This window comes from Taudactylus pleione, unplaced genomic scaffold, assembly GCF_031769625.1.
Source record: "Taudactylus pleione unplaced genomic scaffold, aTauple2 ptg000093l, whole genome shotgun sequence".
Taxonomy (NCBI): domain Eukaryota; kingdom Metazoa; phylum Chordata; class Amphibia; order Anura; family Myobatrachidae; genus Taudactylus; species Taudactylus pleione.
This window is the reverse complement of record NW_028284495.1, coordinates 26,450,651-26,475,813: the sequence shown is the minus strand read 5'-3', so window position 1 is coordinate 26,475,813 and position 25,163 is coordinate 26,450,651. Positions and strand designations below refer to the sequence as shown.

Genomic DNA, 25,163 nt, shown 5'->3' with positions numbered 1-25,163 from the left:
AACACACTAACTAGGTAGTGCATTGAAAACCTCTGCATCCAGGATGGTTTCAGCCACTCGATTTAAAAATATGAGATATGGTAAGAACTTACCTTTGTTATCGCTATTTCTATGAAGTCTGTTAGTGTTCACTCTAGCTCTGGTGGCAGGCAGAGCACCAGAGCTAGAGAGGGCAACTATGTGCGCGCGCCGAAAACGCGCGCGGCGGAAAAACGGGCATGTCTATAAGACGTGTCCCCTTTTCGTCACACTTGGGGGCGTGCCCGGCACTTACGGACACGCCGGGCAGCCCCCAAGCGCTGCAGACAGGGAGAATAGATGCGTCTATTCTCCGGCGGTGACCGGGTCACCGCACACTTCTCCACCCGCGGGACACTGCATCCCGCGGGTGAAGACGGCACCCGCAGGCAGTGAGGACAGGGCGCTTTTTGCCCTCCTTCTGAAGGGCAGGGTGCTTTTTGCCCTCCAGAAGGAGGGCAGGGCGCCGCGCCCTGCTAAAACAGCCTAGCGGGAACGCTAGTCCATAGGGTTCCACAGGATACTTTGGGGTATAGGTGATGACATTAGGCATCGGGCACCATAGAGTTGTTTTCAGCCTCCCAGGATGCACCAGGGTCCCTCTCCTATACCCAGCCCCCGAGCCAAGGAATCTCAGTTACGTAACAAGCCATAGGCCGGAGGAGGAGAAGAAAGAGAGAGAAGAAAGATCTGGAAACACACAAGAATCACATTGTCACCAGAAGGAGACGGAAACACCGGTGACCAGAAGAGAGCCCATCTGCAGTACAGGGCGGGAGTCCTGTGGAACCCTATGGACTTTGTAGAAAGAGATAAAGGTAAGTTCTTACCATATCTCATATTTTCTACATCAGAGTCCATAGATTATCCACAGGATACCTTGGGGATGTCCCAAAGCAGTATCCTTTAAGGGTGGGGACGCTCCTGTGCTGAAAGAAGAATCCGCCGCCTGAAGGAAGCATCCTGAGAGGCAAAGGCGTCAAAAGCGTAATACCTCACAAAGGTATGGACAGACGACCACGTGGCAGCCTTGCAAATTTGGACAGCAGAGGTACCACGTCGAGCTGCCCACGAAGAACCTATAGACCTAGTGGAATGAGCCCTCACGGAGGATGGATGGAACCGGAAGGCCTTCATGAAGGTAAGCTTCCGATATTGCCATACGAATCCAGCCTGCCAAAGTTTGCTTTGAAGCAGGCCAACCCTTTTTAAGGAAGCCATAGAGGACAAACAGGGCGTCCAATTTCCGAAATGAAGAGGTGCGGTCAACATAAATCATTAAAGCCCGCTCCACATCCAGGGTGGCCTCACCCGCTGACAGGTCAGGAGAATTAAAGGCCGGCACAACGATTTCTTCGTTAATGTGGAAACTTGATACCACTTTAGGAAGGAAAGCAGGACGAGTACGAAGCACCGCCCTGTTCCTATGAAAAATTAGAAAAGGGGGTCGACATGAGAGAGCCCCTAAATCCGAAACACGTCTGGACTTGGCAATGGCCAGAAGGAAAATAGTTTTAGCTCTAAGCCATTTGAGGTCCACTGAGCCCAGTGGTTCAAATGGCGGTCCCTGAAGAGCTCTGGGAACCACAGCCAAATCCCAGGGAGCCACCGGTGGAATAAAAGGTGGCTGAATGCGAAGAACTCTCTGCATGAAGATGCGGACATCCGGGAACGCAGCAATCCTACGATGAATCCAGACTGACAGAGCAGACACCTGCACCTTCAGTGAAGCAAGGCGAAGACCGTGATCTAAGCCAGCCTGTAGGTAAGCCAACACCCTAGATAGGCGAAACACCCGAGGAGCATAACCTCTAGGGCGACACCACTGAAAGAAAGTATGCCACACATGATGGTAAATTCTTGCAGAGGAAAGTTTCAGAGCTCTTAACATGGTTTGTACGACAGAGCCGGAAAACCCTCTGGACCTTAACAGGGCAGTCTCAACAGCCACGCCGTCAAAGACAGCAGAGTCAGGCCCAGGTGAAGACAAGGATACTGCGACAGTAGGTCCGGACGTAGCGGCAACCGCAGAGGAACGTCTACCGATAGACTTTTTAGGTCCGAGAACCAGTGCCGTCTGGGCCACTCGGGGGTTATCAACAGGAGCATGCCTCCTTCCTGCTTGAACTTGCAGATTACCCTCGGAAGGAGGGAAAACGGAGGGAAGAGGTAGGTGAACTGGAACGTCCACTGGACGGACAGTGCATCTACCAGAGACGCCTTTTCGTCTCTTGTTCGAGACCCGTACACCGGCAACTTGGTGTGACAGGAAGCCATGAGGTCCATCTCCGGAAGACCCCACCTGTCCACCAGAAGCTGAAAGACTTCCTGGAGCAGAGACCATTCTCCCGGATGCGGGACACTTCTACTAGCGCTGCCCGACTTCTGGTTCCTCCTTGGTGGTTTATGTAGGCCACGGTGGTGGCGTTGTCCTGGATGTGCCTGCTGGAGAGCATTGAACACTGCGCGGAGTTCCAAGATGTTTATTGGAAGCGCTGTTTCCTCCTGAGTCCACTTGCCCTGAAACAAGTGCAGACCCGTGACAGCTCCCCAGCCCCGGAGAATGGCTTCCGTTGTCAAAAGGACCCAGTTTGCCACGCAAAATGGGTGACCCTTGTTGAGATGGGTCGTCTGCAACCACCAGGTTAGAGACAGGCGAACCTCCGGAGTGAGTACCATTGTCTGAGACCTTATGCTTTGAGGCAACCCATTCCATTTGGACAGGATCAATTGTTGCAGGGTTCTGGAGTGAAACTGGGCATATTCCACCATGTCGAATACTGACACCATGGAGCCCAGTAACCTCATTGCCGAGTGCACAGACACTCGGCGACCCTACAGACAACTGCGCACCCTCAACTGTAAGGCCAAGATCTTTTCCTCAGTCACAAAGATCCGCTGCTGCTGAGAGTCCAACAAGGCCCCGAGGTGTAGAATCCACTGAGATGGGTTAAGCGTTGACTTTGTCCAGTTTATCAATCAGCCGTGATTTTGCAGGACCGAAATGGTCAGTTCCAGATGGCATAGGAGGATCTCCGGGGACTCGGCCAACAACAGTAGGTCACCCAGATACGGCAACAATCAGACTCCCTGCGTCCGCAGGTGAGCCGCCATTACCGCCATGACTTTGGTGAAAACACGAGGTGCTGTCGCTAGGCCAAAAGGCAGCGCCTTAGTCGCTGAGGATTGCAAACCTGAGAAATTGCTGATGACGCAAACGAATAGGGACATGCAGGTAAGCGTCCTGGATGTCCAACAACGCCATGTAATCCCCAGGTTCCAGTGCCAGAATAATGGACCGCAGGGTCTGCATCAGAAACAGAGGTACCCTCAGACTTGTTCAGGGCCCTGAAGTTGAGAATTGAACGATAAGACCCATTGGGTTTCTGCACCAAAAAGAGATTGGAATAGAAACCCTGGCCCCTCTGGGATAACGGAACAGGCACTATACCTCCAGCCTGGAGCATAGTGTGCAAAATCTTCCGCAGCGCCAACGCCTTGTGCTGGTCTAAAGGAAGGCCGGTGGTGAAAAACCGGGAGGTAGGCCTGAGCCGGAAGGAGAGGACATACCCCTGAGAAACCACCTCGTAAACCCAAGTGTCCCGCGTTGTTGTCAACCAACACTGGGCGAACTGAAGCAGGCGGCCTCCCACACTGGGATCCCCCAAAGGGAGGCCCGGACCGTCACGCCGCAGGCTTGTCATCTGATTTGGGAGCAGGACATCTGGTACTCCAGGCCTGTTTCCTGGGCTTGGCAGATTTTTTGGGGCAAGCCTGTCGTGGAAAGGACTGTGCTGTGGGCCTATCCTGGGCCCTGTAAGGTCGAAAGGACGACGTACCAGAACCTGAAGGGATCGTAGCAGACGGGAGACATGCAGACTTGGCTGCTGTCAGCGTAGCTACTATCTTCTCCAGATAAGGACCAAAGAGGACTTCTCCATTAAAAGGCAAACATTCTAAGCCCTTTTTGGAATCTGCGTCCGCTTTCCAGGAACGCAACCATAAGGTGCGACGAGCGGCAACAGCTGCAGAGGAAATCCTAAAGGGGAGGAGACTGATATCCAGGGCCGCCTCATTAATATAAGTGGCTGAGTCCCTAAGGTTGCCCACTAACTCAGCCTGTTCCGCCGAACAGTCAGAGTCTAAGAACGCCTCCAGGCTATCAGCCCAGCGCTCCATTGCTCTGGCTACCCAACAAACAGCCATAGCCAGTCTGGACGCCCCTCCAGCAAGGGAATAAATGGACTTAAGGCATATCTCAACCTTGCGGTCCGTAGCATCCTTCAGGGAGGACGTGTCACATGAGAATCCACCTGCGGAGGGGATTCCCACTTAGAAAAATAATTATCTGCAAACGGATAAGCCACCGCCAATCGCCTCTGAGGCTGAAACAGTTTACCAGGATTTTTCCATGCCTCCTCTAAATGATCTACCAGCTGACTAGAAAGAGGAAACACTGTGGATTCACCCTTAATATCCTTGAAAAAGGCATATTTGGATTTGGCCACAGGAGGATCGTCATCCTCAATGACTAAAGCTGTACGGACAGCTCGTATAAGGCCAGGAATATATACCATGGACCTAGCTTCCGACTATTTAGTACGGAGGGGTTCCTGATCAGAAAGGTCAAGAATCTCCCCCATCATCTGATGTCATGTCATCATAATGAGCAGACTGAGACGCCAAAGGCCGCTTATGTGGCCGTAACACAGACTCTCCCTGTAAAACATCCGACAAATGCTGTACTGTATTTGTCAATTAATTAACCCACGCAGGTTCTTGTGTAACCTGAGGAGGGGAAATAGGGAGACTGTGGGTTACCATCAGCTGTCTCGGGAACCCTTGCATGGGTGACGACACCACTGACTGCTGGGATAATCCCATTTGAGTGAACACAGGAGGCGGAGCTAACTGGCCCATCATGGCTGTAAGCGCCTTAGCAAAACAAGCCTAGGGAGGTTCCTGCACCGGAGCAGTGACAGTAATTGGGCGCACCAATAAGTAATACTGTCGACACAACCCCTCCCCGTTACCATCTCCCTCCGCTATTGGTACATTGCATGTAGTACACAGAAGTTGGTGAGGAAAGTCACTCTCAGACATGATGGTAAAGTATGTGACCCTCTCACTGATACTTACTAGTATAGTGGGAGAACACCCTGCAACACCGCACTACAAGGGCTGTAGCAGAGTAAGAGCAGGGACAGTAAAATGGCTGACAGTAGAAAGTGAAAGTACAGGCAGCAGCGCTAGAAGTAAGTCACATACAATGCAGAAGAATCAATTCCCTGCACTATCAGCGCTGATTTCAACTACACAGACAGAGTCTGGTAGGACACAGCGCTGCATACACTGACCTTATCGGTGGAGAGGTATGCAGGGGGACCCAGACCATGCTGCTGCCTCCGCACTCAGCTTCCAGTAGCGTTCACACTTCAGAAGATGGCCACCGAGGAGCAGAGAGGAGGCCGGCCTGGGGGAGGAGCGCTGCCACAGGACCAATCGGCAGTGCAGAGAGGACTGTGTGCAGCAGGGGAGGCGCCGGCTGTGAACAGGGAAGGCGCGCTCCCCTGGCATGCAATTAACCCTGGGACGCCGTAGCACCTGTCCCCCTTAGATCCGGCCACGGTCTGAAGCATCTGAGGTCACCGCTAGCCGTGACCCCCAGATTCTTACCAGCATCCCCGGATCAGTACCGGCATTCTGGTACCGGCGGGGTGAAGGGGAGACCGCATGGATGTCAGTACTGACTGTCCATGCTGTACTCCCAGATGTGCAGCCACAGCTACCTTTGAAGAAAACTTCAGGGGCTAAGCCGCGGCCCGCTGTCCCTGGGGTATAGTGGAAGCGCAGGTTGTTTGCCTGGCTCCACGCTGCAGCCAGTCCCCAGGATTTCAGCCCCCCTCTAAACATGGCCTCCGACTCCGAGCCGGGCACCAACGAAACTGAGATGGCTTGGCTCGGGGGCGGAGTATAGGAGAGGGACCCTGGTGCATCCTGGGAGGCAGAAAACAACTCTATGGTGCCCAATGCCTGACGTCATCACCTATACCCCAAAGTATCCTGTGGATACCCTATGGACCCTGATGTAGAAAATGCAAAAGTATAAAATACAAAACACTTGATTTTACATTTAATACTATTGCCCCATGAAATGCAGCGGATGAAACCACTGAAGACATGGCGGCTTTGCAAACTGCTGCTTAGTTAGTTTAGCCACCTTTGTTTACAAACAAACATGCATGACAACCTACCAGCTGAACTTCACCAAAAGCTCCTCTACCGATGACCTTAACCACTTCGTAATCTTCTGCTTTCATACGCAAATCACGAATTTTACTTATCGTGTCCTTATCTATATTCAAAAAGAAGAACAAACAAGTTCACTCACTCCAATTACTATTTTAAAAAACTAAACTTTAATGCAAAACATGTAATGGGAATAACTAATTATTCATATCGACCTGTCATTCCATAAACTTGAATACATTTACAAATTCCCAGTGGGCAGATATTTCATCTCCAAATTTGGTCATGGATGAAAAAGGCTATTTTAATCCACTAGGGTCAACATTGGCATGAGATTGTATGGAAAAAGTTCAAAATGCTCGCGTTCTACAAACAGAGCTATTAAAATGAAATGCGAGTGCTTAATAAAATGTGAACATCAGTATTCAGATTGTATTTTTTTCTGTCAAAAATATGCTACTTATCTGATTTGTAAATTGACTTGCGTAACGGCCTTAGCTTGGCAACAACAAGAGATCCGTTCACTAATTGGAAAATAACATTTAAAACTGAAATGTTTCAGAAAAATCCTGAAGGTAGCAATTTAAGGTATGAAAAGTTCAAATGAACACTGCTGAATACATATCAAATTAGTTGAAGGAAAAGTAAAACAATGTTAAATATCCTTTTTACTTAACCATGAATGGGTAAAAGTCTTCGTAGCAAACACTTATAATCAGGAATGACGTACTTCCTACTCCTCCTCTGCATGACACATATGGACTCAGACTCTCTAAAGCTGGGTACACACTAGACAATATGTAATCCGAAATATGAACAATGTACTATCTAATGTGTCCTTAGACATAACACAAAAGGCAAAAAAAAAAAAAAACAACAAACCCTATAGAACACAGCGGCTGATTTAGAGTTAAATACAAACCCGAGGGTCGCTGGACGCTGCAGCCTGTCATTTGGGGCAAATAAGCAGCGTCCCAGAAACAGGGAAGGGGTTGGCCTTTTTTTCTGGGCGTGCTGAAGCCAGCGGCTGCGTCTTTGTACACAGCTTAACTGGCTTCAGCTGCTTAAAAACATCAGCTATCCTGAAAGTTTACTCAAATGACCGATGGTCACACAGAGTGATCCCACAGACTGATCCCATGCTGTGTCCCATGCTTACCAATATCCTGGTCATCTATCTCATTTTTACCATCCACCCCATTTTATGTACCAGTTTTATATCCATACAGTCCACATCTTTTTTATTTTGTCCAATAAATCCATTTCAATTTATACAGACATTTTTATTTTCTTTATTCCCTTCTGAACCAAAATTTCGGGCAAGAGAACATTGAGCTCAAAAAAGAGGAAAAATGGTCTGAACAAGGTTATGTGAAGATTTTAAAGCTACTGTACTAAGGAAACCTTTATGGGCTTGCCTATACCTCCCCTTATTGTGAATGGGGCATGCTATTCCATTACAGTTAAATGTAGAAACCGATCACTTCTAATTTCCTTTACTATATCCATTACCTATGATAATTACAGGAGCTTTATTCTTGTTGTATGTATGTATGTATGTATGTATGTAAGACAACTACATGGAGGGTTTTGAATACTGTTGAAAAATCCGGTCTGCAGCACACACCTTGAAAATGTAATTATTTGTTTCCTTACATTCCTGTATTTGTTGTTAAGAATTACCAGCGCCATCCTACACTCAGGACATTTTTTGTATAGTTTTGAAATTATATATATATATATATATATATATATATATATATATACATATATACATATATACATACACACACACAGTATGTATATGTTTGTTGTTTTTTTGTTTTGTTGTTCATGAAGTTGTGACTAACATTAAAAAAAAAAAAAAAAAACAGAAGCCCATCTGGAAAACAAAGCTGATCCCACACTGCCTTGGAAGAACATGCCACAGCTACAGCATAAACATCATCAAGTACCTATATAATATATGAACAATGCGAACACATCAGATTATAAAGATCAGAAGAAAAAAAAAATGGATATTTTCCCAAAATGTTGATATTAATTAATGGAGACTCTGATCTATGTAACATGTAGGTGTTTGGGTACTAGATTGTGGACATTGTGCATCTGATGGCTACACACAGAAGCCAGCATTCTGTAGTGAATATCACTATACTGTAGCCTCTAGTGCAATGCTTCCCAAACTGGGGGCCATGGGATGATGGTCTAGGACTAAATACATTTATGGTCAATGTGATAGACAAAACCAGAGCTGGTGGCTGCCAATCATAAAATATGTAGACAAAACAAAAATGCAACCCTGTCCACCAACACCACATAAGTGAATCTAAAGATGACAGGTAAGCAAAATTTACTTCATTTAATCATTTTTCTGAATTTCTCAATAAGAACATTTTAGTCTAGGGGTGCTGTGAAAAAGATCTTGATACTCTAGGGTTCCAAGATTCAAGAAAGTTTGTGAAACACTGTCCTAGTGAATTGCTAGGAATCAGTTCAGCTCAAAAAACATCAGCGTTCACAGACTTTTGTACTTTATCAGTTTCCATAAAAAAGTAACATTGCTGAAGTAACTTTTTGTGTAGATTAATAAATGCCATAGATCAGGGGTTCTCAACAATGAAGTTAAACATTGGCCATAATGGAGCATACACACGGTCAGATTTGTCAGATGAACGATTTGACCAAAGTTTTGAACGATTGAACGATTTTTGACTGCATTAAAATGAATGGACTCGTCCAAGTCTGACTGCAAACACATCAGATGTCAGATATCGTTATCTGACAAACGGGAACGCGCATCGTTCATCGTCCATCGTTCAGGCATGTCAGATATGTCAGATTTTCCTTCAGATATGAACGACTGAACGATTTTTAAATCGTTATCGTTCAGATCTGAAGGAAAAATCTGACCGTGTGTATGCACCATTAGAGCCATTTTGTTCTTTTTCAAACCTAGAAACTGTACACTATCAATTAAAATGTTTTACAATTGTAATAACTTATACAACTTTTTTTGTGATATATACTGCCTACACAATAGTAATTTTTTTTTCAACAAAAGTTAAAGTATTATACAATAGACATAGTGGTAGGAGAAACTAAGGGTGTGGTAATGTGACCTTATTTAACGCTATTGAGATAAAAAACAATACATAAGGATGATAAAGGGTTCTAATTTCCAGATTTAAGCCATATTGAATATAGTTCTGACTATTTTTTTTTTTCATTACAAAAAGTAGACTTTAAAATGATTCCTTAGTAACTATCACAGCTGTCAAGAGCCCATGCTGCTTTCTATGGAGCCATATATAAAGGAAATACCGCACAAAATAGGGACTATCATATATACAAAAGGTGAAAAAAGGTGATTTATTTTCCTCATCCATGTACATTCTTGACATCCTTGCTATGGTGCATGAATAATACTTTAGAGATATTCAAAGATTATTTTTATGGCCATGTCACAAGTATATTTGGCCAATGAGTGACCAGGTCCAGAATGGTAAATACACCAAAGCTGACATGGGCCAATTACTGATGTGCACGGGTCTTTCAACTGTATAAATGCTTTTCCCCATTTATACAGTTGAGTTCATTTAGCTGCGAGTTCCATGGTGGGATGTTCGCGGTTACATTAACGTGGACTTCACAGGTTAATTTCACCAAGCGCGCTACCATGATGCACACAAATCAACTGTAAGAATCAATTAGCAGGCATTGCACCAATGTGCACATTAATTCTACAGTGCGCAACCTGGGTGAAGTGCATGAAAAAGTGCAGAAATCATCCTAGACCACAAAAAAAGTGGCAAACAACATAGAGCAGTAGAGAAGGCTGTTAGCGGCCTAAGCAACTAGCCTTGTTAATGTAACTGAGGTGATAGAGGGTGTTGGCTTCGAGCATTAATGTATGGGGCTATTAAATTCCAGGCCCTTATTCACCAGAGACCCTTTTTAACGCTCGTTAAATAAACAGGCGCTAACAGTAAAGGTGCATACACACAACGATTTTTTTGAACGATTATCGATAACGATATCGACCAATCGTTGAAAAAATCGTTGACTTAAGTTAACGGAGTTAAAACGATGAACAATTATCGTTCATGCGCGTTCACATTTGTAGGTCAGTCAGACTGACCAACTGAAAGATTTTCATTAAGGGAATATGCAAAAATCATTTGTAGATAAAAAAAAATCGTTCATTACACTTTAAAAAATCTGACAGATAATCTGACAGAAAATCGTTCATAAAATCCTTCATAAAATCGTTGGTAACAAAATCGTTGTGTGTGTGTATGCAGCTTTAGAATCTGTGATAAGGTCACAGTCCTATGTGTTAATAGTGTTTTAACAACAGTTAACAGGCTATTTATCCGGGATTTCCTTTTGGGTGTATCAGACCCCCCAAAAAAATCCCCGTTACATAATGCCTACCTTCAGAGCTAATTGAATAGCCCCGAGAGACCAATTCTCTCTTTAGTGGCAGTCAAATGGATAATACGGTATTTACATATTTAATACTGATGGATAAGTTACAGCTAGCAAGTGTATTTCAGCAAAGAAATGGTCTAGTATTCTGGGGTACATTAAAGTGTCTCTATCGGGATTTTAGAGTGTGTACAGTACATTCAAGTTTGGGAAAAGTTGGGAAACACACTTGTCACTTAATTGTTTTTGAGCTTTCAGGTGGAAGTTGCAAGTCTTTATTGGCCATATTTTCCTATTGAAAAACCTCTAAATCAGTGGTTCCCAAACTTGTTTGAATCACGGCGCCCTAGAGTATCAGCATGGTTTTCATGGCACCCCTAAACCAAAAGTTTGTTATTGAGAAATTCAGAAAAAAATGCAGTTAAGTAGTAAGGTGAAGTAAATTGTGCTTATCTGTCATCCTTAGGGTCAGTTATGTGGTTTTGGACAGGTTTGTGCTTCTGTTTGCCCACATATACATTACATTACATTGACCATATTTAATTTGATTTGGTGCTGGACCACCAACCTGAGGCACCCCTGCAAGTGTCCAGAGGCACAGTTTGAGAACCACTGCTCTAAATACATTATTACTTATTGATACTGAAATAAAAGCCGCAATTCTTTCCACTGACACAATCATTTAACTAATCATTTCTAAATAAGTAGCAAAAAATCATGGCTGCAAGTTTTAGCCCACGTTAAGCAATTCGCTGCCAACTCATGGCTATCTGATTTCAACACTTAGATTGTGTAGATATATGGACGCAACATCACAAGAACTTCTTTCAAAGGTTGGTGGATCTCCAAAGCAGTTTCCCAACTGCAGTTTTAAAACGAGGGCATTGGTGACTGTTTCCCCTTTTTGTGTTGATTCCTGCAGTATGGTGGCTATATCAATATATGGTAAAAACTAAAAACATTGTCATAGCTACAGTGGCCAAAAGAGCAAATCACAAATTGCTGACTCCCAACATTTTATCCTGGCTCCTAATGTGTGGAGTAATTTGTATAGACCCGCACTAAAGCTGCATTACAACCTTTTGTTAATAGCCTCCTGCCCCTGCACATATACGTTCTGTGACGTACAGGATTTTACATTATAAATATTTAGCCGACGGCCACATGGCTGCATTTGTAAAGCAAGACTCATTAAGATAAGCACTATGAAGCCAGTTACTCAATATGGCCAATTAAGGCAACTAAGAGTTAACATACGATAATGTGTTTCATAGATGTATCCGTTTATCTTTCCTGTATTTACCTAGTTACTGTGCAGGAATTACCACACCTTAGGCAACATTTGTATACAAGCTTTATCTGAAACATTATATGCCAAGAGTAATTGCACATTCATCTCTCAAAGATTTACACGCACATAATTACACTGACTAAGCCCAGCAGTAATGATTGCTACATCTAAGTTCCATTACAATATTCATATATAATTATAACATGTTCTGTGCTTTCTCTTTTACAGACGGATCCTTGCAATAGTTTGAGAAAAAGGGAAAGGAAGGGAAAGGAAGGGAATCTGTTACTGGTGCACTAATATGAAGATGTAACCTTTATTCATTTGTTTAAAACAAATTCAGACAATACAAAAAGCAGAGCGAAATTATGTTGGTTAAAATAAAGTAAGAAATGTGTATGAAATTAAAAGAAAGTGATTAAAATAAAAAATAACATTATTCTAATAGCAAAGTGTCTGCTTAATGGTCTCCTAATAAATCTCATAAATAATCCTGTATTAATATCAAATGTATTTATTATTTGGATGCATCTGGTATGCCAAGATTTCTCTCATAAATGTAATATATATTCAGTTAATAGCAATTTAAACAACCTCATGCTGATGGAATCACTCCAGTAAGGTAACTATGTATCTCCGATATACAGTGTATCAAAATGTAACAAACACTGTTTACTGCCGTCTGATACATTCACTGCCGAGTATGCTGCTTTTATCAGCAATGAGAGAATGTGCCGTATTTAGGTTGTTACATCAAATGTCTCACTCTGCTAACCCCAGGGGCGTATCTATAATGGGTGCAGGGTGTGCGGTGCACACAGGCCCCTGGGGTCCAAGGAGGGTCCACACCACACACCCTGCATCCATACTTTCTATTACTTACCGCTGGAGAGGCGCTACACAGAACGCCTGGATAATGTGCAGTGGACATTTTCCCAGCGTTCTGCGTGGTAGGGAAATTGCTGGGAAAATGGCTGCCACGCCATTTTCACGGTATCATGCGCAGTAAACTCCGGGCCGAGTAGTGCTGTGACGCGACCGCCAGAGAGAGAGGAGGGGACCCCATCCAGTGAGTGAACACGGGCCCCCTCCTCTTTAAATACGCCCCTGGCTAACCCTGTGTATGATTCATACTGCTGCTAATGTTATTCATTTATTTCTCATTTCTCAACTGATGTTACCCTGATCAAGTCTTAAATCATATCCGAATAATCTTATAAGTGTTACATATGCTTATTCACTGAGTTCTTTAAGGTGGGTACTCGCCTGACATATCTGCAGATGATGGTCTTTCATACACACTGAACGACCATCATCTGCTGCTGCAGCGGGTCGAGACGGACTGGGGGCGAGTAGGGGGCGTGGCCTAATAGCTGCTGCGTGGCCACGCCCCAGTCAGAACAAAAACATTTCCGACGCGGTGCTGCGCACTAAGGAGGGGGTAGCTGTGTGCCTCTCAGCCCGGCGCACAGCAAAAGGGGGGAGCCATCAGACTGCTCTGGCTACTGCTTTAGCTACCTTGGACAGTCTTCCAGTGTTGTAGATGGGGAGCTGTGCTGGACCCGGATAAGTAGTAGCCGCTCGCGCCCCCCCCCCCCCTTCTCTGCACCCCTGTGTACGGGCGATTGGCTTATCGCCCGTACACACTTGCCGAAGGACAGATATGTCTGCAGACATATCTGTTCATTGGCTGTGCAACACAGCCAGAGCGATATATGTCTGAACGACGTTGTTCACAGACATATCGTCTGTACACACTGGCCGACGGGGGCACGATATATTGGCCGATCAATTGGTCGGCCAATATATAGGCCAGTGTTAACCCTAGCATTAGACCCTTACTGCATTCCCACTTCTATTTACAATATAGTTCGTGGTACAGCTCCCTTTCATAGTATTATCTAATTAAAGTCACAGAGCATCCACAGTATTATCGGTTTAGAATCACAGAGCATTCACAGTCATATCCGATTATTGTTACAGAGAGTATTAAGGAGATAGTAGCAAACCGTATATAACACTTAGGGGTCTATTTAGTAAGCAGTGTTAGGAGACAGAGTGAAAAGTGATACGAAAGTGATAAGGTGCCAGCCAATCAGCTCCCAACTGTCATTTTTCAAACACTGATTGACTGGCACCTTATCACTTTATCACTTTTCATTCTGTCTCCTAACACGGTTTAGTAAATAGACCCCTTAGAAGATTATTCGGATATGATTAAAGACTTGATCGGGGTAAGGTCAGTTGAGAAATTAGAAATAAATGAATAACATCCCGTTATACACAGTGATATTACTAAACAATTCAGACGTGAAATTGTCCTGACATATAAAACTGCCATTTTCTCCCCCCCCCCCAATTAATACACTGTTAGGACTGCAAATTCTGAGATTATAAATGCAGCATCGGACATTAGCAGCGGTATGAATCATACTCGGGGTTAGGGTTAGCAGAGTGAGATATTTGATAGAAATTCAGTAAAGTTCACGGAGAACAACCTAAATGCGGCAGATTCTCTCACTGCTGATAAAAGCAGCATACTCAGCAGTGAGTGTATCAGACGGCAGTATACAGTGTTTGTTACATTTTGATACACTGTATATGGGAGATACATAGTTACCTTGCTGGAGTGAGTCCATCAGCATGAGGTTGTTTAAACTCCAATGAACTGTGAATATATATTATATTTATGAGAGATATCTTAGCATACCAGATACATCCAAATAATAAATACATTTGATATTAATAAAGGATTATTTATTAGGAGACAATTAAGCAGACACTTGGCTATTAAAATAATATTATTCTTTTATTTTAATCACTTTCTTTACATTTCATACACATTTCTTACTTTATTTTAACCAACATATTTCGCTCTGCTTTTTGTATTGTCTGGATTTGTTTTAAACAAATGAATAAAGGTTACATCTTCATATTAGTGCACCAGTAACAGATTCCCTTCCTTTCCCTTTTTTCTCTTATTTGTAACCGTTTGGATCTGTGGTAGCACTCCCATTAACAATACAGGTTGATAATTACTATTATTTGGGGTAATTTCTGTGATAATCTAATTAGATTAATTTTCCTGTGCAACAGTATTTTCTTCTCTACCTCCTTGCAATAGTACAAGATAAAAATGCTTACATCGATTTAAGAAGTTGTCAATGTTCTTGTTTTTCCTCATAGCTGGAAAGTCTAAATCATACACCATAGCATCCAAACCATCCTGCAAATATAAAAAAAATAATAGTAAATCACACATTGAAAACACAAATATTCTCATAACATAACTCCTTAACTGAATCTACATACATTTAGTTCAAAGATCAGTATTCAATTATTACATGTAAAATAGTCTCTCTATTATCCTATTGTGCTATAGGGCTAAACAGTCATTTGTCATCAATCATGGGATGTAAAAGTAATAACATTAATAACAACGATCAGTATAAAATAAATTATACATCCAGCTCATCGCGAGTAGAGTTCTATCATAAAAGGTGAAAGTTATTGGTGTGTCTGATGAGTTTAGACTAATAACATTTGATTTAACATGCAGTCCACAATACCCATATCCCAACCCCACATTCTGCCTGGATAGTTTAAATATTAGCTGGAGCACAGAAAAAGTCGTAAGGTGCAATGGATTTCTCAGAGCAATTATTAATGGCTTCCAGAAAAAATACTGTTATTATGATAACAGAAAGCAAAATGAGGCGTTCAATTCACACTAAAACAAGTGAAAATTCATATCTACTAGAAAATAAAAAAATTGGATGTAAAATTGTAATCTATTATTAAGATATACCTTTTTTTTTTGTAGAACACACACACATCTGAGGAATGCTAGTTACAAAAATAAAATAGCATTACATCAGACACTATTTAATACATACGTGTATTTCTAATAATAAAAATCTATAAGCAAATGGAGTAGAATGATTATATACATGTATACATATGGGGTAAAGGGGCTGATACATTTTATAGATTCCAACCTCAAACAGTTTCAAAAAGGCTGCCAATATGAGATCACAGCATTGTTTATAACCATTTCTATGTACAGTACATGTTTCTATGCATTTAAGCCCAGGTTTCCTTGTCATTCTGGAGGGCTGGATTAAAAACTGCAGCTCTGACTTCACTTGTTTTGATTAAAACAGGAATAACTTGTATCATGTTCCCAGTGAGAGCAGCTGTTTCCAAATAACTCAGGCTGGTATTAGGCTACAGACTGTACGCAATGTGCGTATCATTGCACTTATTTTATATTGCATTTTAAATGCCTTTTATATACATTTACAAACACATTCAATCTGCATTTTAAGCATCCTCCTGTGACAAAGCAGGAAGTTCTCGTGTTCAAGCCAACTCTTAGTTACATCGAATTGTGTGTACATTGTGCTCTCCTTGAGCTGAATGTAAAGGCCTCCCACACACTGCGATTTTTTTCAAACGATATGGCCGTTTTCGATCGATTGGAACGACATCGTTTAAAAAGTGCCATTTGTGGGCATGATAATGCCGATGCACGCTCCACTGTCTTTGATCATGGCTGCTGATCTCAAACATGCAGAAAGATCTTGACCTGTCTTTCACGATTTGGCGCAAATCATTCCGTGTGTATGCATGATGAACGATGTCATGCATGATGAACGATTTGTCCTCAATTTTCGAGCCCACTCCCCTGCACCATTTTGTGCCAGTCGATAGGGAGACAGAAAATGCATTGCGAGGTTACCTGCCAAACAATATATCGTTAACGATTTGCAATCGTTAACTACCCATCTATATCACTTGATTGTTTGTGCAATCGTTCCATGAGTATGCACAATATCGTTTGTCCGGGAGTGTTCAGGAGTTCAAGGGAAATTGCTAAGGAGATTGGATCGTTACCTACATCGTACCGTGTGTACCCAGCTTAAACTTCCAACTTGGGCAAGCGCTTCTAAAATAAAGCTACTTCTGAATACATCATTTACCAGTAATCGCTACACTGCATTCTTTGATGACCATTTGTAGCCCTCATTGGACTTCATGTACCTCCACAAGGATGGAATATTTCAGCAGGATAATGCACAGTGTTGTCGGCCCCAAGTTGTCCAGAATTGGTTTGAGGAGCATTCTGGAGGGTTCCGATGAATGGTATGGCCACCATGTTCGGCCGACATGAACCCAATCGAGCATTTATGGGACATGGTGGAGAGTTTCTTTCGCACCCAAGATCCTGCACCTACAAATATCAGAAAGCTGTAGGAAGCTATCCAGATGGCATGGGTCAGCATCTCTCCAGAGGTATTCCGTCCACTTGTGGAATCAGTGCCACGTCGAGTAGCTGAAATCCGCCACACTAGACGGGGTTCTACACGACACTAGGTTACTATCCCACCATGACTTTTGGCACTTTAGTGTATTTATTTTAAGATTATGTACAGAACAAATATCTAGAAGGTTGACCCCTGGAATTACATGGTGAGATTGGGCTGGGTATATGCTTTGCATTTTGGAACAACGAATGTGGCCAGGAAACATAGCTCAACCATTAGACAATATAGAAGGGAGGGCAGTGGCTTAACATTTTTTAGTAATACATATTTTAGATGTAAAGATTATACTAATATGATTCCATAAACGATCATCAATACCACTAAGAGTTTACATTTCAGCTTGGGATACTTTTAAAATTAGTAATGTGACAAGAGAGTGAGTGGAAGGAATGGCTGGAAGGAAGGGGACATAAATGCTCTACTGTGTATAATGTTTTACAGCTAACAGAGAATTTGCGAGCCTGGCATATTAGGAGTTGGTTAATAAGCCCACCACTACATAAATCAGCGTTAGCCGCCACCACCACATAAATATCAGCAACCAGAGGTAGACTGTAATAACTGTGGCAACATTTATCATGGGATTTAACCACTAATTTGGAAGGTTGACATTTGTCAGATGTTTTTCCTTTTGCTGCAAACTTATAAGCTCTCTTCTATCAACTTCAATGTAGTAAACCTTCTCTGTTTCAAGTATAGGAAGTAATACATTATGAGACCCATAACATAACTTCCTGCACAAGCCTCCACAGAAGCACCTGCATTATCAAAGATGACTTGTTACACAGACATACACCACAGAATTCACTGAAAAACTAGATGGCAAAACATTGACACTAAAAATAAACCCCCCTCACAAATTAAAGCTATCATTTACTGGTATATTTATAAAGGGAAAATTACCGCAAAGGTCTTTTTGAAAGCAATGGGGGGCTTTATTTCATATCACCCTATTGTTGAATGGTTACAGCTGTAACAAGCTTAAATAGCTTCCTTCACTGACGTCTTCCGAGTCTGGAGTAAATGCAGAATTAACCAAAATTGCTCAACACTGAGAGGTCCCAAGAGGAGTCCTATATCACATGATCAGTCATTAAACTGACCAGCAAGATCTGCATCACTTATCGAGGCTCAAACATGGGGAAACCTGTGTAAAGAGTATCAAGGAAGTGCTCAATATGAAAATCATGGGAAACAATAGGTGCTAATAGAATGCCGGCCCCTACTCAACTAGCCCCGCTAATCAGGGATTTCTTTTCAGGTCTCCTGAGACCCCAAAAAATAATCTGCGTTACCCTGCAGTTACTGGGTGATAACAGCTAGTTAACACACAAATCCATGTACTTTACATGAATTCTGTGTGTTAAAGCCCAATAACCAGTGTTAACACCTGTTAACATGTTAATTTAATAGGCATTAATACAGCTACTGGGCAAATTTGGGAGTCTAATTTAATAGCCCCACACGTTAAAGCCCAAGGCTGTCTCTATTAGTAGCAGCGGTAATATACCACAGGTAATTGAGTTGCCCTCCCCCCTTAGTGTTTTAAGAAAGTATCCTAGAAAACTCTAAAATCAGTCATAGGATATACAGTATGACCACACATGAAAAAAACCTGTATAGCACAGGATGGGGATTTTCATATAACTGCTCAGACAGCCACAGGTGGTTCAAAGCTTTACTCCTCATGTTCGGCACTACAGAATCCTTGCAGCACCTTATTAATCTAGATTATTATAAGAGCGTTGTGTCTGTCTGCTTGTTTCAAGATGGTGCAAAATCTACTGTACTGATTTATATTAAAACTGCATCATTTTGCAGTGGAAACTCCTAGGAATAACCTGCACTTTGTCACAACTTGATCCGTCAAGTTAAACCTGAGCAATAACAAAACCATAATGTATTGACATCATCAATGCAAGAGATAGGTGTGGCACCATGCGTACGGCTGGTAAGTGGTGGAGGGAGAGGTGCAAAGGGCCCGTGTTCACTTAAATAGGCTACATAGCTATCTGTGCACAGGGCACACAGTGACATTGGTGTGAGAAGGCACTGCTGCCACCAGTCTGTATAGCGCTGCTGGTCATGTGAGCCACTCCCGCGACAGGGCCCCTATGCAAAGCATTACAACTAGAACATCTTTAATAAGAACAATAGGTTGGCAGAAGCAACAGCCACTAATAGATAATCAGAATAGTGTCTAATCAAAATGTGATTAAGCGTTTGGCCCTGTTGCCCGAATTATATCTTGTGTATATTTAAATATCCCATCTTCTGAAACTGAAGCATGCTTGCCCACAATTATAAAACCCTCTCTTCCAAGCTATGGTAATATTTACAGATAGTATAAGATGACTTAATACTGGATTAACAGATTCTCTTCAAGCAAAAGATAACGAATTGCTACTGGTCTGAATGCGTGCACACATTTAAGACTGTTACTCCCCAAATGTTAAAGAGATATTCTCAAAGGTTTAATGGAACAAATCATGATTTACATGAAACCAGCACAGAGGGGTCCCCCTCCTGTATCCCTTTATCATGTTCAATAAAGGCAATAATTGCAATGTTATGTGACAGCCTTCACAAAATCTAAATAAATGTGAAATACTTAGAGAAAAACCTCCACCCCAAGAGAATGAAGAGAAAAAAACAGTGATAATTATAAGTGACAGACAGAAATAAAAGACAGTGTCAATACAGCAGCTAGCAAACAGTCACATACAATGCATATTTAATATAATTACAATCGACTCTTAATCAACTACACAGACACAAAGGAATGGTAGGATATAGAGCACTATACACCTTAACCAAGGGCGAGGTATACAGGGAGACTGACCCAAACCCTCCTGAGACCAACAGCTACAGGGTGCACTGAGCGCGGACAGTGAGCGTCTCATACACACGTGGAGAGTAGGGGGAGCAACCTAGACACGCTAAACCCTTCATAGGGACTGCGTCTGGGTCGGGGGAGGAGCTGCCGGGAGAGCGCCTACTTCCCCTAAACTGCGGTAACCAGCCGGGTACGCTGGCCTCGTGGCAGCAGAAGTGTCTGCTGTCAATGCCCGGCGTCAGACGATAATGCCCCGGTGGTGTAGTGAGGACACTGACAATCCCAGGCCCTGACAGCAGCGGCTTCTGGTGCGTCTCTGACACCAGAAGCAAGGACTGCCACGCACTATTCCCCGTAAGCGAGAAATCACCTTACCTGACATATCCATGCGTCCAGTTGCAGTCCAGGTTGCACCATTGCGGCTAGCAAGCTTAGCCGCAAGCCTCCGAAATCACCAGCCCAGTTACTGGTGTAGCGGCCTGGCGGAGGTAGATGGAGTTGCAGTATATGAGTCTTAATTCAGACCTTTAGTACTGCCAACCCAAAAAGAGCAGTCCCGTTACAAAGGGGCATCCAGTGAAAGCGTTGAGCAAAAAAAATTGTGGGTCCCAGGGACCCCTCACTTTAAAAAATTGGGGTCCTTCACCACGGTTTCTGGGTCCCATCACATTATGGGGAATGAGCGTGCTGGGATCAGGTAGCAGCTTGGGCAGTGCTGGGGTTATGGAGCATTTGGGGTAGAGCTGAGGTTAGAGGCACGGAGAAGTTGGGGTAGAGCTGGGGGTTGGAAGGGGGTAAGTGCAGACAGCAGTTTGGACAGTGCTGGGGGAGCAAGGAGGTGGTTAAAGGCAGGTAGTATTGGGGGCAAGGGAAGGTGGTAAGGGTAGATAGCAGCTACGACAGTACTGGGGAGCAAGGAGGGGTTGGGGCAGTACTGGGGGTAGGGAGGTAGTCAGGATAGAAGCTGGGGCAGTACTGAGGGCAGGGAGGGGGTCAGGGGTAGATAGCAGTTGGGACAGTGATTAACACCTTCCTCCTGCTGGGTCACTGTTGTCTGTTATTATCTTGAGATGTAGCCTTATAGTGTGTCCCTCAGCAGTCAGGTGTAGACCTCCAGCTCTCTCCTGTTCCGGGCAGTGTTCCTGTCCCTGGCCTCCTGTGTTGACAGCTACAGGTGGACTGTAAGTTACAGATGGTATCCCCTCACTTGTATGTTCCGGTTAGCTTGCTTACCTCTGAGTGATTTCCTTTGGACTGTGTGGACAGGACGTCATGCTGGTAATTCTGTGGCCCGGGATTCAGCACTTGATAGGAGTAGAGGCGCTAATGCCGACAGCCAGAAGCTTGAAGCTGCGGGGTATACGGGAGGCAGAGTGAGCTGGCCAGTGAGGCACTGACAGTAACGTCACCTACGCCGGACCCAAGGCGGGGGGGCAGCGCAAGTCAAGCTCCTCATAGTGGACCCAAGCGCTGCTGCCAGCGGCTGGGGGGCAGCGCGTCAAGTGCCCTGTGTCGGCAACACTGGTACAACCCTGTAGCTGGCCCTGCATGACAGGACACTGCAGGGCTGATTACGGCAGTGGGTCACACAGGCTGAGGGCCCCCTGGAGAAAGCTAGCGAGCCCTGCAATCAGATTCACAACCAGCAGCAGTCCACCATAATCACCTAGCAGCCGCCGGGGTTAGGAGGCAGTGGGGGAGGTGGTCGGCAGGGCTCAAGCGGTGATAGGACAAGGAGACGCTGAGGACTCCTGTGATTTGTTTGCTATACGCTTAGGGCTGTTACTGGCTGCTGCGGCGTACACAGGTCAGTGACTCGCAGAGCGTCCTGCAGGACCCGCACATTTTTTAAAACTGAGTCCCGCACTGCTTGTAGCGAGTAAAAACGCGCTATAACTCGTATTTTGGGAACACTGGCGTCTTTGTATCCTGCCGCACCAAACGAACAACTGAAGTCCTATGGCTAGGGGCGGGGTATATATGGAGGAGGGCCTGAGGCATCCTGGGAGCTGAAGCTTTAACTGTTTGGTGCCTGGTCTCCAACCATATATTCTCCATGGTATCCCTGTGCATCCCTATGGACCCTGAAGAAGAAAAGTTATTACAATTGGAAATTAGTATTTTACACCATGTAGGAGCCAGCATGTCCACTACTGTATATACGTCGGGATGCCTGCTTAGGGAGTCTGACTGCCGGGATCCCGAGCACCTGTATGCAGTACCCAACCCCTTCCAAAGACGATATTCCCATAGTGAATGGAATTGCAATAGGCAGGGAATAAAATCACTACAGTATGAGGGGACTAAGAGTAATCCTGGACTCAACAGCACAGTAATTAATTGCCTACTTTGGACATATATTAAATAAAAAAAACTTGCTTAGGTTAGGTTATAATTTGCTTATTATGGCAAAACAAATGTTACAAAAATATAAAATCCCCAAACAAACACTTGCAGTTCACCTATAGGACTAGTTTTCAAACTTTTCCCGCTTTTTACTCCTGTAAAACTGAATGAACACTGCACTCATGGGTCGGTCAAGTGATAGTCAATGGTGCTGTTCCACCTATCATATTCTTGAAATACTTCAATGTTTTTACAGTTTTAGAGCATGGCACAACCTGTTTCTCATATACAGACTGTACAGTTAGTGTGGTATGCAGTTGTCATATCGACATTCAGTATATCGACATTGTCTGAAAGTCGACATTTTGTACCAAACCAGTCAGTACAATAGATTGTATTGGTGAAATGTCAACTCCGGAAAAGCACGTGAAATTTTTTTTAAATATACATCTGTGAAAGCGAACAATCATTTTAGTGCATTCTTACACATCGGGGACGATCAATTGAGTACGCCGTTGATGGCGCCCGGAGGGTACTCCTGGAGCTATTCAATTCAGTGCGCTGTTAGGTCGACTAAATGATTTCTTCTCAAACCCTCCTCAGGGTGTGATGAAAAACAGACTAAAGTGTCGGCCGTGAGGCTGTTTCCAGGCTTAGAGCCATTGGAGGGCTGAACTACTACAGTACAAACTGACCTATGGGCTGTCTCGTAATGGAAGATCCACGAGCAAGAACCAATGGGATTATGCCAACTCGTTTTATTGTATTGCCATTCTCTGTAAGGGTATATAGGCAAGCACTCTATATCTGGTAGTTAGTCATCATTTTCTCTCTGTTGGCAGAGGTTTCACATTTGATGCCGGGAAATCTGGATCCAGAGCACATGCGTATGTATCGACCGTACCTTGTATATGTATAATCTTTTGCGCTAATTGTATTGTAGATAAAGGTGTGTAACTATATGCTTTTATGTGAATAATATCTTTTTGTGCTTTGGAACCACAATCAAAGTCTGGAAAGCAATTATTTCTTGTGCGACTTACAACGCTAAATAGCGACAATTGGGTATAAAGATCATTAGGTATTCATAGGCGCTATTCAACTCCCGCTGAATTGAATTCCCTCTGAACAAGGCCAGAAATTTGTATATCATTAAAGTTCTGTAAAATTGTTTATTGCACAATGTTTATGGAAGTGCACAACCGGAAGCTAATCTATACATTTAATTTTAATTTATGTGAAATTAATCTCAAAGTAGCCAATAATAAAATAACTATGGAAAAAATAATCCCCTAATTGTTGTGATGACAACACATTATCTGTCCTCAGAAAAGCTACCATGAATCCTAGCCTCTGATGCAGCTGAAGGGTCTGCCCAATGTGGTGTTGGGGCAGGAAAATGACTGAAATAAGGCTTGATTAGGCCTGTATTTCGAATGTCCCTTGCTTTAACTTGGCACTGTAGAATTCCTTTATAATGACACTGGAATCCCTGTACTAAGCCATGGAGAGAGATAAAGTACCAGCCAATCAGCTCCTGTCATTTTTCAAACACAACCTGTAACTTTACAGTTAGGAGCTGATTGTTTGGTCTCTCCACGGCTTAGTGAATCTCCGCCCAATTCTTATATGTTCCATCTTCTCAGAGCAATGCTGTTCCTAGCTATTATTGTAGAGTAGAATGAAGCCACTTAGAATACTACAGATAACACGTGAATGCTAACCTTGGAGTACAGTCCTGATATACTACAGCAAATCTAGTCATCCTATTTATAGCTAGTGCAGCAACTGAAAATGTCACTGAGGAAATAGATTGTTTCAGATGATTGCCAGACAGCTTTACATGACTGCATTATCCTGTTTTGTATCCATTTCATTAACAGTATTGAGCATGCATGTGTTTATTTTTCATTCTTTGCTCACTGCTGCAATAATAAGGTGTGCTTAAACAAACAGCTCTGCTCCTTTTAGATCTGATAAACAGGCTGCCATAGGACAGCAAGCTTCTCACTGGAAGGAATTAATAGCTGCTCCATGTCATGGAAACTGCGATAAATACACCTCCACAAGAGCAATAACGTCCTTTGCATCCCTACACAATGGATAGTTGTTAGTAGACTTTGGATTACTTTTTGTTTAAATGAACCTGAATGCTGATGTTAGACCACAGAAAATAAAAACATACAAATAAAAACACAATGACATTTTCAACTAACAATTATTAGTAAAAATATCCAGATATACTACTACAAATGTAATTAAAGTACAGGAGAGGAAACCAATCAGAGATTATACATTTAGTAGTAAAAGTTCAAAATGAATGCAAAGAGCAAAAATACACATATCAACACAAATCTATAGTGGTGACGCATTTTGTTAATCTGCAAAACAAGCTTGCAGGTGGTGTTAATTAACACTGCTTGGGTTTGCAATAATATATCACTGTACTAGAGGCTCATTGGAGCCAAAGTCACCAGCCAAGGGCTAGGTAATCACTCCCAGTATCTACCATATTGAAGCCCACTCCTTTGGCTGAGAAGCAACCCCACACATGAATGGTCTCAGGATGCTTTACTGTTGGCATGACACAGGACAAAGACTTTTGGAGGATGGCCTGGTGTCAAGATGGGCAGCAAAGCAGCCACTTCTCTCCAGGAAAAACATC

At 43.3% G+C, this 25,163-nt stretch overlaps 1 protein-coding gene across 3 annotated transcripts in view; it reads right to left on the bottom strand.

Annotated features, from left to right (window-relative positions):
* ROCK1 (Rho associated coiled-coil containing protein kinase 1) overlaps nt 1-25,163 on the bottom strand; it is a 162,763-nt gene that overhangs the window by 84,320 nt on the left and 53,280 nt on the right. For all 3 annotated transcript variants that reach the window (XR_015878207.1, XM_088469623.1, XM_088469622.1), the window contains exons 2-3: nt 15,134-15,215; nt 6,273-6,373 (exon numbers count right to left, since the gene is read on the bottom strand). Coding sequence is in view for 2 of the 3 variants with exons in the window: in XM_088469623.1 (XP_088325749.1) it covers nt 6,273-6,373; nt 15,134-15,215 (183 nt within the window). In the remaining variant the exon portion in view is untranslated. The remainder of the gene's footprint in view (nt 1-6,272; nt 6,374-15,133; nt 15,216-25,163) is intronic.